This window comes from Daucus carota, chromosome 5, assembly GCF_001625215.2.
Source record: "Daucus carota subsp. sativus chromosome 5, DH1 v3.0, whole genome shotgun sequence".
In the NCBI taxonomy this organism is placed as follows: domain Eukaryota; kingdom Viridiplantae; phylum Streptophyta; class Magnoliopsida; order Apiales; family Apiaceae; genus Daucus; species Daucus carota.
In genome coordinates, this window is record NC_030385.2 from 43062322 (window position 1) to 43073831 (window position 11510).

At 32.5% G+C, this 11510-nt stretch overlaps 2 protein-coding genes across 2 annotated transcripts; one reads left to right on the forward strand and one right to left on the reverse strand.

The window, feature by feature from the left end:
• Positions 1-305: 305 nt before the first annotated feature.
• On the forward strand, positions 306-2560 carry LOC108223803 (septum-promoting GTP-binding protein 1). The gene is made up of 6 exons (XM_017398227.2): positions 306-904; positions 979-1087; positions 1468-1564; positions 1727-1766; positions 1882-1965; positions 2059-2560. Exons 1-6 carry the CDS (start codon positions 587-589, stop codon positions 2221-2223), a joined length of 813 nt encoding a protein of 270 aa, XP_017253716.1. The 5' UTR covers positions 306-586; the 3' UTR covers positions 2224-2560.
• Positions 2561-3956: 1396 nt separating this feature from the next.
• Positions 3957-7428, reverse strand: LOC108221806 (homeobox-leucine zipper protein HDG2). Its single transcript, XM_064094067.1, has 10 exons — positions 6947-7428; positions 6560-6680; positions 6130-6435; positions 5785-6042; positions 5601-5696; positions 5309-5512; positions 5012-5192; positions 4617-4891; positions 4403-4483; positions 3957-4310 (listed from the first exon to the last, which is right to left on the reverse strand). Exons 1-10 carry the CDS (start codon positions 7426-7428, stop codon positions 3957-3959), a joined length of 2358 nt encoding a protein of 785 aa, XP_063950137.1.
• Positions 7429-11510: the final 4082 nt, after the last annotated feature.

Here is an 11510-nt window from a genome sequence, read left to right on the forward strand (position 1 = left end):
ATCAAAATTTATATGTAATTGCATTTGAGCGTACATATTGCGTATTTGGTAATATTCTTATATATATTGATATGAATGTCATGATTAAGAGTATGCATGCGTAAAAAAAAAATCTTTACAATTTTAAATAAGGAACATCAATTTGAAAATTCGGCTAGGGTACCCGAATCTGTAGGACCGGTCCTGCCATTAAGGGACGAAAAAAATTACTAAAGATACCAAAATGGTTCCCGAAATGATTGTTAGACGTTTATGTGTCGAATTTTGGTTGCTTCCATCACATTCAACATTGCTTCCAAAAAAAACAGAAGCAAAGTTTCACAATATTGATAAGGTATAGGCAGGTGGAAGCATTTGGTAGTCACCAAAAAGCTGGAGGTCTTTCTTACCATAAGATATTGAATTTTGGCCCCACGATTACCGGTTAACTGTCCCCGTTATGCGGTTGTTAGCTTTCCCTTCTTTTCATTCATTGTTTCTAAAAACACTCTTTTGATATATCACATTTGCAGATTTCTTTAGTTCTCACTTTCTTCCTCATGTGCATGTAAATAAAATTTACTAGTGTGTTGATATTAATCTTGAAATGAGTCGAATTAGCCGAAGAAAAATTCGTCTGAAAACAAAAAGAGCGATTTTGTTGCGGATGATTGCTCTGAAAAAATGTGTGACATCTAGCTGGAAACGGGTTGTTGGTTGTTTGATGCAATTTTCTGCTCATAAAAATAATGATATTAATAATCATCATCATCGTCAGCTTGAGAATTATTCGTCTCCGGCTTCTTCTCCTCCCCCTTCGCTGAATGGGGCTGAGTCGCCTAGTGCTGATGATGATGCTTCTGATCTGGTGTCGATTAAAGTGTGCATATTGGGTGATCCCAAGATTGGCAAAACCAGCTTCTTGGTATGTTTGGATGATCGCATTGTCGTGTTTTTGTTTTCTTGAGGGTTAACTGATGTTGTTCATTTGTTTTTAAGACGAAATATGTAGGCAGAGAAAGAGAGGAAGGGAATGGAATGGATCAGATGGATAAAATAATGTACGTTAGTGGAGCTCGGATTGCATTTCACATCTGCGAGGTACAAGGTAATGTTGCATTTTCTTTTTCATGATCTGGTGCTATGTTGGTTTTGTTATTAGTTATAAAGGTATTGTTTCTGTTTGGCTGGGATGAATAATTACAATATTATTGGTAGATTTCCAAATCGCGATAGGGGAGACTGGAGATTGATAAAAATGAAAGAAATCCAAATTCATATGATGAGGTTGATAAAGAGATGAGCAATGATCTTTTATCTGCCAAATTAGTACTTGTTATCTGTTAACAAACATTATTAGATTATTATACTGAAATTATTGGTCATTTCACCAGCATTTAATGCCTGGTTTTTGTTAACAACTTTGCTTAATAGAATGAATGGAATTGTTGATGTACATTCAACCTGAGATTATTCAATGTGCTGTAGGGTTTGATAACTCACAGAGTAACCTTCAACTTGCTTGCAAGGAATCTGTAGCAATGTTGTTCATGTTTGATCTTACAAGTCGGTGTACCTTAAATAGGTTTGTTCTACTTCTACACGCTAATAACAATTTACGATTACAGATCTCTTTTTCATATTTGTACAGTCTAAATACTCTTTTGTTAAGATTTTAATACGAATTCCTACAGGGATGAAATTTCATAATCTTGATCTTCGACTTGGCTATTTTCATTTTTTTCAGTGTCATTAACTGGTATAAAGAAGCTCGAAAATGGAACCAGGTATAAGTTAAATGTATGAATATCCCATCTGTTTTTGCTCCTTCATTTCTGTACTTCTGAACCAGCCATTACAAAAAGTATATAGATTTATGTTAAATTTAAAGTGTATCTGCAGAGCGCAATGCCAGTACTAGTCGGAACCAAATTTGATGATTTTGTCCAGTTACCACTAGATCTGCAATGGACAATCGCTAATCAGGTAATGACTGCACAATCTATTAGCCTATTTGGTTCATCATATGTGTATTTGGAATAATATTATGGTTTACTTGATGCTCTGTAAATCAAATAGGCAAGAGGCTATGCAAAGGCACTGAATGCAACGCTATTCTTCTCAAGTGCCAACTACAACATTAACGTGAACAAGATTTTCAAGTTCATTGCTGCCAAGCTCTTCAACTTACCCTGGTCCATAGAGCGTAATTTGACTATTGGAGAGCCGATCATCGATTTTTAGTCTACACCCTTCATTCCATAGTTCCATATGTACATCCCCGGAGTTTGTTTTAGGAAACACAGTGTCAACCAGTTTGTTCGGAGGCTCAACCTCCAAGTCCAAGCTTGAGTTGTTTTATCATTTTTCTTGGTTTTTAGAACTATAATGTAGCACAAGGTATGCACTTGGCTTCATCTCTGCATAATAAAATGCCTACGTACGTTTGAATTCATATCCAAAGTTTAGAAAGCCCCCCAGAAAAAAAAGAGTTGGACTTCTGGATTTCTTCTTTCTGGTGCAAGTTGAGAGAACACACCTGATTTTTGAAAAAAATAATTGTCGAAATGAAATAAACCAAGAATCGAGTAAAATATTATATTGAAAATTACTATATTCAGATTCAAATCCAAAACAGGTGAAGAAACAAGTCTGAATTGAAAAAAAAACTTATAATGTAGTCTAACTCAATTTTGATGGAGCTATGAACATTTTGCCTGGATTAATATTTTGAAATTTTTGGGAAGATTTTTGAATTAATTTTAAAACTAAGATTCTGAAAAGGGAGTAAAACATGAAGATTTATTTTAAAAGATTTATATATCTGGTATAGAAAGGGATAAAGGATTAAGATTTGTTAAGAAGTAAGTTTGGGAAAGGTAATCATAGATTTATAAAAAATTCTTTGAAGTAAATTTATTATGCTATTTAGAAAAAGGAAAGGATTAGTATATTCAAGTCGGGTTTTAATGGATCGGTAATAATCAATGCACAAAATCTCATGGATTATGATGGAATTTCAAATAATATAAAATACACGAACAATCTCATAAAATTCATGCTATGAAGTTTAAAAAAAATCCAGCACCAAATATCATGAGATTTTAATGGACTTTAATAATCTCAATTGAATACCATCAGATTTTTTTAAGTATAATTAAAATTTTAATTAAAAATCACTAGATTTTATTGGATAATTTATTATTCTAATTGACTACCCCATGATTCTGATGCAATTTTTAAAATTTGAGTTGAATATACTAGGACTATGAATGAATTTCCTTTTTTAAAAAAAAATCTCAATTGAATACCCCATATTTAATTCTAAAAGTAAGATTTATAGAAGGGAATAAAAGATTTAGGAAGCATTTTTCAAATAATTTTAAAGATAATGTTTAGGAGAAAAAATAAAAGATTGAGAGGATGTATTTAAAGGAAATAAAGTTGTTTTTTCTATTAAAACATTTTTCACCAATTTCTAATCTTAGATTAAGTGATTTTGTTATTTTTTTACTTAATATATATTCAGTTTATTTCATTTGAGTCCGATCATAAATTTTGATGAGGTCCTATTATGGACCACTTTATACATAGACAACTTCTCTCAAAAAAAGAAATGTTTTAAATCAATTTTAAATCGTATATTTAATTGAGATTTTAAATGTATGAAAATAGTGGGTGTATTTAATGAGGATTTTATATTATGCTACAAAATCTGGTGGTTAAAGATTAATTTTTTTTTTAAAATATATGATAATTAATTGGGATTGTTATAAATCCATCAAAATCTATTGGAGGGATTATACATTATATTTATACTTTTTGAATAATTTGTGCTTAGATCGTAAAGAATGTAAATCTACTCTTCACCATTTTATCAAAAATCTTTTAAAAATCAAAATCAAATACAATTTATTACAAAGATTAAAATCAATCTATTAAAAAAATTCTAGTCGAATACATCATTGATACTGCACCTAAGATGTTCCTGTGTTAGGGCCAACTACGCCCAAAGCCACCTTTATTTTTTGACATCTGTCTCTAACCATCTGTGCGAGGTGGAAAGCCCGTGCATCCATGTCCTCGGTCTGAGATTGACTTATTACGAATTGATATGACAGTGAGAGAAGAGTTCCGCCGGAGCTTGAACCTTCTGTGCCCGATACAGGTCCAACCGGAAATATGGTGAAACCTGAAGGAACGAGAGCTATATAATCTGGATCTCCCCCATTTATCATCCAATTCATTGCCTGATTTTCGACAAGGCTAAACACGATATGTGATGCTACTGGATCACTCCAACTTTCCTGCACTAGTAGCTTCTCCAGGTTCTGCAATTTTTCAATATTTAGTCGCAGTTTGATAATACTGTAACAAATAACAAAGATTTTTATATACAAGTACTTACCGAAATTTTATATACGGTTACACCACTGCTACCTTCTTGGTCAAGAGGAGTGTGGTGTACCAGATCATATTCATTCCCCATTTTAAACATGTCCCACTGTTGATCATCAAATATATGGATTCAGAATGAATGTCTTGTTATTAAGTAAATAATCTTCGACACTGAGATTTGAGACTCGACTAATGACAAACAAAAAACTATGAAACAATCGTAGTACAAATATGCATACCTCCCATCGTTGTCTACTACTGCTGAAGAAATTGAAAACCATTTTAGGTGGAATTGGTAGAAAAAAAGAGCTGGAACCACTTAGCAGGGTGCCATGTGGTAGGCCAGGTTCGTCGATGACTCTTCTACTCATCAACTTCATGTTTGCACCAAAATTGCCCTGCAACTCAGTCCATTTACCAGCCTTTGGACCGGTAATCCCAACAAAGCAGTTGTTCACCATTCTCTCTGAGAGTTTCAGTATCGCGATTCTCCCTTCTCGATTTGACGACGTAACTGTGAAAAGACAATAATGTCATATCAAGAAAGCTATGAGACGTTATAAACATGCACATCAATTGCTTCAATACTAGCAAGTAATATATGCCTAAATAATTCAATTTTATGTTTACTCACCTAAATTGCTGAAGTCCGTTGATGGAACAATGGGGAAAATCGCAGCTGCAGAACGTCGACAATGTAAATGTAGAATTGACATCCATCTCTTGGCTCCAAATCCCAGACCCGAACGTAGTATGCCTTCACACATATTGCTCACATTATTACTTTCGGTACATACGTTCTCGATCCAAGTAACCTGTTAAATCACAACAATAATAGTAATCAGTTTAAGTAATATCTATACATAATATATCAAACTAAGCTGATAAGACTGTTATAATACTTAATACAAAACCTTTTGAATTTGCCTACCTTTGAAGTTCCATCTGGCAATTCTTCTATCACGCAACCTGATGGCCTTTTTCGGCAGGTCGTGATTCCTGGAATGGGGAGTACATCGTCTACGGAAACATCAACCACTATCCACACCCCCGCACGATATTTTGTGCAATATCTTGCGAAATAGCATTCGCGTTTGGGGATCAATGGTAAGGGAATATGATATTCCGCCGTCATCTGAATTATAAATGCATAAATCATTGATAATTATTATATAGTTGCACATATGTGAGTTAAGAATATAGACTAAACAGATGTGTTATACCAGTTGAAGAGCTCCGTTAAAATCTTCTCCAACACTTAGAATGTCAAGTGTCAGAGCTCTGGCGACGATGGCCGAAAAGGTGGATGACCATTCATTCTAGTATCAAGAAAATCAAAGACTTAGATGATTATTATTGAATGATAATAATATATGTAAAATAAAAATAATAATATGTAATACTCACAACATCCATGAGAACATTAAGCAGTTGTTTCGAGTGGATTGAGACCGTAGCTGTATGGCCCGAAGCTTCAAATATTAGCCTCCCAGTTGCGTTATCAGCACTGGCCGGACTCCGCCATGATTCCGCAACATTAGCCATAACTTTTAGCTCCTCCGCAGCTGAAAGTACAAGTTGTTCCACTCGTTGCCTTAACGGAGCGGCTATATTGATTGAGTCCGCCGGATAATCACCAGCTACTGGTAATTTACGCTTTTTCGACTGTACACGAAAATTATTATAAAAAAAGTGAATAAATCGAGTGAGAACAATGTTTTAAATTGAAATTAATGTACAAAATTAATTTACCATATCTATATTTTGCACTTGCATGGGGTTGAGGTTACTTCCTTGGGAGAGTGGTCCTTTACCCCGACCAGCGTATTCCGATGTGTTTCTCTTTTGAGCTTCTTCACGCAGGTGCGCATTTTCAGCACGGAGCTTCGGAATCTGCGCATTTTCAGCATGGAGCTTCTGAATCTCTAACCGTTGAGCCTCATAGTCAGGATATCCAGCGCGGAGCTTTTGGTTCTCTAACCGGAGAGCCTCCATTTCAGCGCGGACCTTCTTGCTCTCTATCTGACCAGCCTCCTTTTTTCCTCGTTCTCTTTGGCTCTACAGAATTTTGCATGATAGGTGATTTCAATGTGAGTAAAATTGTTACAAATAACTTGTATACAAAGACTTTCAATTGAGGTGGAGGCATAATTAATGTAATAAAGAGGAAGCAAATACGTACCTTCTTTAGTTGACTGCGCTTGTTCTGAAACCAGACATTGACTTGTCCAGGGTTCAGCCCTATTCTCCTAGCAAGCTCCTTTCTTTGCTCCTCGTCAGGGTGCTGATTGTTGTTGAAGTAGCTACATTATAGACAAAAAAAAAAATTTAGAGTACAGTAGAATACAATGAAGGGTTTGTCTAGTGTGTTCCTGCACATTCTAAGCACTAAATTTTATAGGTTTAGAACATTTTGATTGGTGTGGTTGTTGCATTTGCAGGGGGTCCACCATTATTAGAAAACAACAACCAATCAAAATGACTCAAACTTGTGAAATTTAGTGTTTAGCATGTGCCCATGGGAACCGTACAATGAAAACTAAGTTAAAGAGTGATGAGATGCTCTTACTCGTTCATCGCAACGACTTGCTGTTCAGTGTGCCTCTTGCTCCCTTTATAAGACTGAGAGGAGGAGCCCGGAGACGCAGCAGCCAAAGCATCAACAGCATCATGACCACCAAAATAACCAGCGGCAGACGCATCATAAGCAGTACCATAATTGGAAAAGGAACCACCGGCAGACGCAGCAGAAGCAGCTCCATAATTGGAAAAGGAACCACCGGCAGACACAGCAGAAGCACCATAATTGGAAAAGGAACCACCGGCAGAAGCAGCTCCATAGCCAGCATAAACACCGCCAGCATACTCAGCATTATAGTCAACAAATGCACCACCAGGAGCAGCACAATAGCTCGGAAAACCAGCACCAAAAAAAGCAGCCGCTGCAGCGTCCTGATTAACAATTCCAGGCTGGTTCTGGCTGCTACCAACTCCGCTTGGGCCTGCTCCTTGTCGTCCTGTTTGCACGTTGTTGTTGTTGTTCATCTCCATTTTGATCTCTACATGCCATAATATCAAGTTGATACATTAGTTGCCGCGTTACTAATTTACTATACATGATATATTTCATTCACACAAGATACAGGGGAAAAGATGTTGTAAAAGCGCCGCAATGTTGAGTTCAAATAGATATGTAATCTTTACATACATCATAACATCTATATTAAAAAGGTAAAAATGGTACAATTTATTTTGTTGATATTGAAGATATATACTATCTTACATATACAATCAACCATTGTTATAAGTATATTATTTACATCTTAATTTTTTGAAATAACTATCTGTATAAAATAGTTTCGAAAAAAATGAAATTATTTACCTTGAGAATTTAGAAATAAATCTAGTTTACAAGATAAATTATTGTGTTTATAAAATTTTAACTATCAAATAAAATTGAAATAAACCGATACACAATTATATGAGATTTTGACAGTAAAAATGATAATCATTTATAACAACACAAAAATTTTGAAAGTAAAAATTTAATCATCTATGATTAACAACACACAATGATACACAATTATATGAGATCTTGACAGTAAAAATGATAATCATTTATAACAACACAAAAATTTTGAAAGTAAAAATGATAATCATCTATAATTAACAACACACAATGAGACAACGTGTCTAAGTATGAAACACATAAGGTGATGTCATAAACCATGGATCACAAAACCCTACGCCCACAAACACATATAAAAAGCTCGTTATATGTCTTAAATTATGGATCACAAAACCCTATGCCTACAAACACATACAAAGGCGCGCCAAATTTATCAATCAAAAAATAATATAATTTCCTTATATTTCACAAAGCCCTACAATCACATATACAAAGTACAAAGCCCTACAATCACATATACAAAAGCACGCCAAATTCATCGAAACCAATATGGATTTGTATATGAATCACAAAATTCATCGAAACCAGTATGGATTTGTATATGAATCACAAAATCCTTCAAAATTCCGCCTAGAAATCAAAATCACGTAAAAAAAATATAAAAACATGAATAATAAGAAGAAATAAATAATTAAAACCGATGATATATACTATATAAATTTAATTAATCACAAAATTTCAGTTTTCTGACATGAAAATCACACAAGAATAACTAAAAACGTCTCTGTCTTTCATATTTTTGGGCTCCGAATGACAGTGTTTTATAATGTTAACACTGAAATTCATCATGATCCAATGAAATGAGCAAGCCATAAACATGAAAAATGAAAATCAAATGCATGTGCAAATTTTGCACCCTGACAACATATAACTTACATAAAAATGAGAAAGCCGAGAAGAGAGTAAGCAATTTAAGCAACAATTGAGAATGTGAGAAAATGCAGCAGGCAGTGATCCTCTATATATACAGGATCCAATGGTGAGGGGTACAATTTTTTGGACAAAATTATTCAAAAGCATGTATTGAAAATCTTATATTCCAATCTAGAGAATTTTTCTGTTGAATATTCCTTTATTTCTATCACATTTATTGATTATTTCTTATATGTGATATTAATGTAATTAATTAATTTGTTTAATATAAATAATGACACGTAATCATGTGATTTTTTACTTTTTACTTTTATAATTAAATTATCCACATTGACGTATGTTAGTTATATAATTTTTGTAACATGTCGTCATTTCTTAGAATATTAAAAATATAAATCCATGATAACAAATCATTATAACACCGTTATAAATTATAATTGATTATTTTATGATGAAATTATTTAAAATCATTTGTCCATACCCAATAAATATTTGAAATTGTGTATTAGTCGTTACATTCTCTCGGATTCAAATTTGATTAAATTAAAAACAACAAAATTCAGACAACATATATAAATATGATATATGTAAATTAGATCTTAATATTTTACATAAATAAGAGGAAAAAGAATAAAAATCAACAAAATCATGACAATATCTTTTTCAAATCAACCAATAATATCGATTATTAAATTTATTCATGGGTCCCATAATAATAATGATTATAAAATTTATTTGTGGGTCCTATAAAAATAAGATGTAAATAATTTATAATATTTTAATATAAGTATTACTCTCTCTATCCCATTTAATTTTATACCGTTCTTTTCAACTACTCGACACGCATTTCAGTAGTTTTATAGTCCGTAACTCAAGATTTTTCTATTCTAAATAAAAATTTAACATCCAAATTTTAATTCATAAAAAAAATTAAAAATAAATAACACAATTTTATTTTACAGAGTATTAAAGTCGTCCCGTCCCCAATATATATTATCCGGACGGAGGGAGTACTAAATAAATACTAGAATCCAGATGTTTTGATTATTAAACTTAATTTGATTTTGTTTTAATATTTTGTTCTTCCAAAGATATATTGAGATTATGTGTATGTATATTTACTCTTGAATTTAATTTGGATTTTCTAATATTTTATTTTTCTAAATTTTATGTATTTTAGCTAAAGTTGAATCATATTTAATATTTCAAATCCAGCATAAATCCAAATTTATCAACTATTTTAATTATTTAAAATCTATTTATATGATTATATTCAAGTCTTAGTATATCTACTACTAAAACTTGAATTATTAATCATATTAATAATATAATTTAAAGTGATTAAAATAATAAATATTACGAAAATAATCTTTATACTATATGCTTAGAAAATTATAGTCTCATGGATGTGTATAAAAAATATGTCTTAAGAATATATATAAATTTAAATTTCTTTAACATGGTTGATATTTAATTGTGTTATATTTTTTATTTCTTAATTATAGTTTTAACAATTTTTGTAAATAATTTTTTTAATGTTAACTCTATTTCATATTAATCGCTTCCAATTGTGGTGCTCTGAACTTTGGTGCAATTTTCATAATCGTCTTATTACAAAGTTAATATCCAGGTGTTAAAATAAAGAGGAATTATCTTGTATATTGTTTTTTCAATCTTATTTTCAAAAATACTACCTTCTCCAATCTTATTTTAAAATCTCTAAAATATTTTCAAAAATACTACCTTTTTGAAAATATTTTCCAAAAATACGATGGTTGCATATGCAACCATATATGTAACTACAAATCCTGATTTCGAGTTCCAGTCTTCAAATGTCATTTTCGACCTCACATTTGGAGTCAATATATATCGAAAATGACATTTGAAGACTGGAACTCGAAATCAGGAATTCAGTTGCATATATAGTTGCATATGGTTGTATTCAGTTGCATATGGTTGCATTCAATTGATTCTATTGCAATCTAATGGCCCCGCCAGGGGCACACCATACATCCGTTGCAATTTACAGTTTTCAGTTGCATTTAGTTGCATATGAGGCTGCATTTAGTTGCGCATTCAGTTGATTCTATTGCAATCTAATGGCCCCGCCAGGGGCACCCATACTTCAGTTGGAACTTATAGTTTTCTGTTGCATTTAGTTGCATATGAGGTTGCATTCAGTGTTCTATTGCAATCTAATGGCCCCGCCAGGGGCACCCATACTTCAGTTGGAACTTACAGTTTTCAGTTGCATTTAGTTGCATATGAGGTTGCAACCTCATATGCAACAGAAAACTGTAAGTTGCAACTGATGTGTGGGTGCCCATGACGGGGCCATTAGATTACAATAGAATCTAACTGAAAACAACCTCATATGCAACCATATATGCAACTGAATTCCTGATTTCAAGTTCCATATATCGATTCCAACGATGAGGTCGAAAATGACATTTGAAAACTGGAACTTGAAATCAGGAATTCAGTTGCATATATGGTTGCATATTTTTGAAAATATTTTAGAGAAAGTAGTATTTTTGAAAATAATATTGGATAAGGTAGTATTTTTGGAAATAAGATTGAAAACGTGGTTATGAATAAAAAAAGCTCTAAAATAAAATTCTTACTTTGGATCATTTGTTAGATTTGAATGAAATTTTCTGGACGATTAAAAATATGGATAGTTGATTTTAATAATTTATGGATCGTTGATATTTTTCAGCTATCAATGTTATTTTTCCTACTAAATTTAACTTTTGTCTGCTAATTTCTTATAACTACTTGTATAAATTTT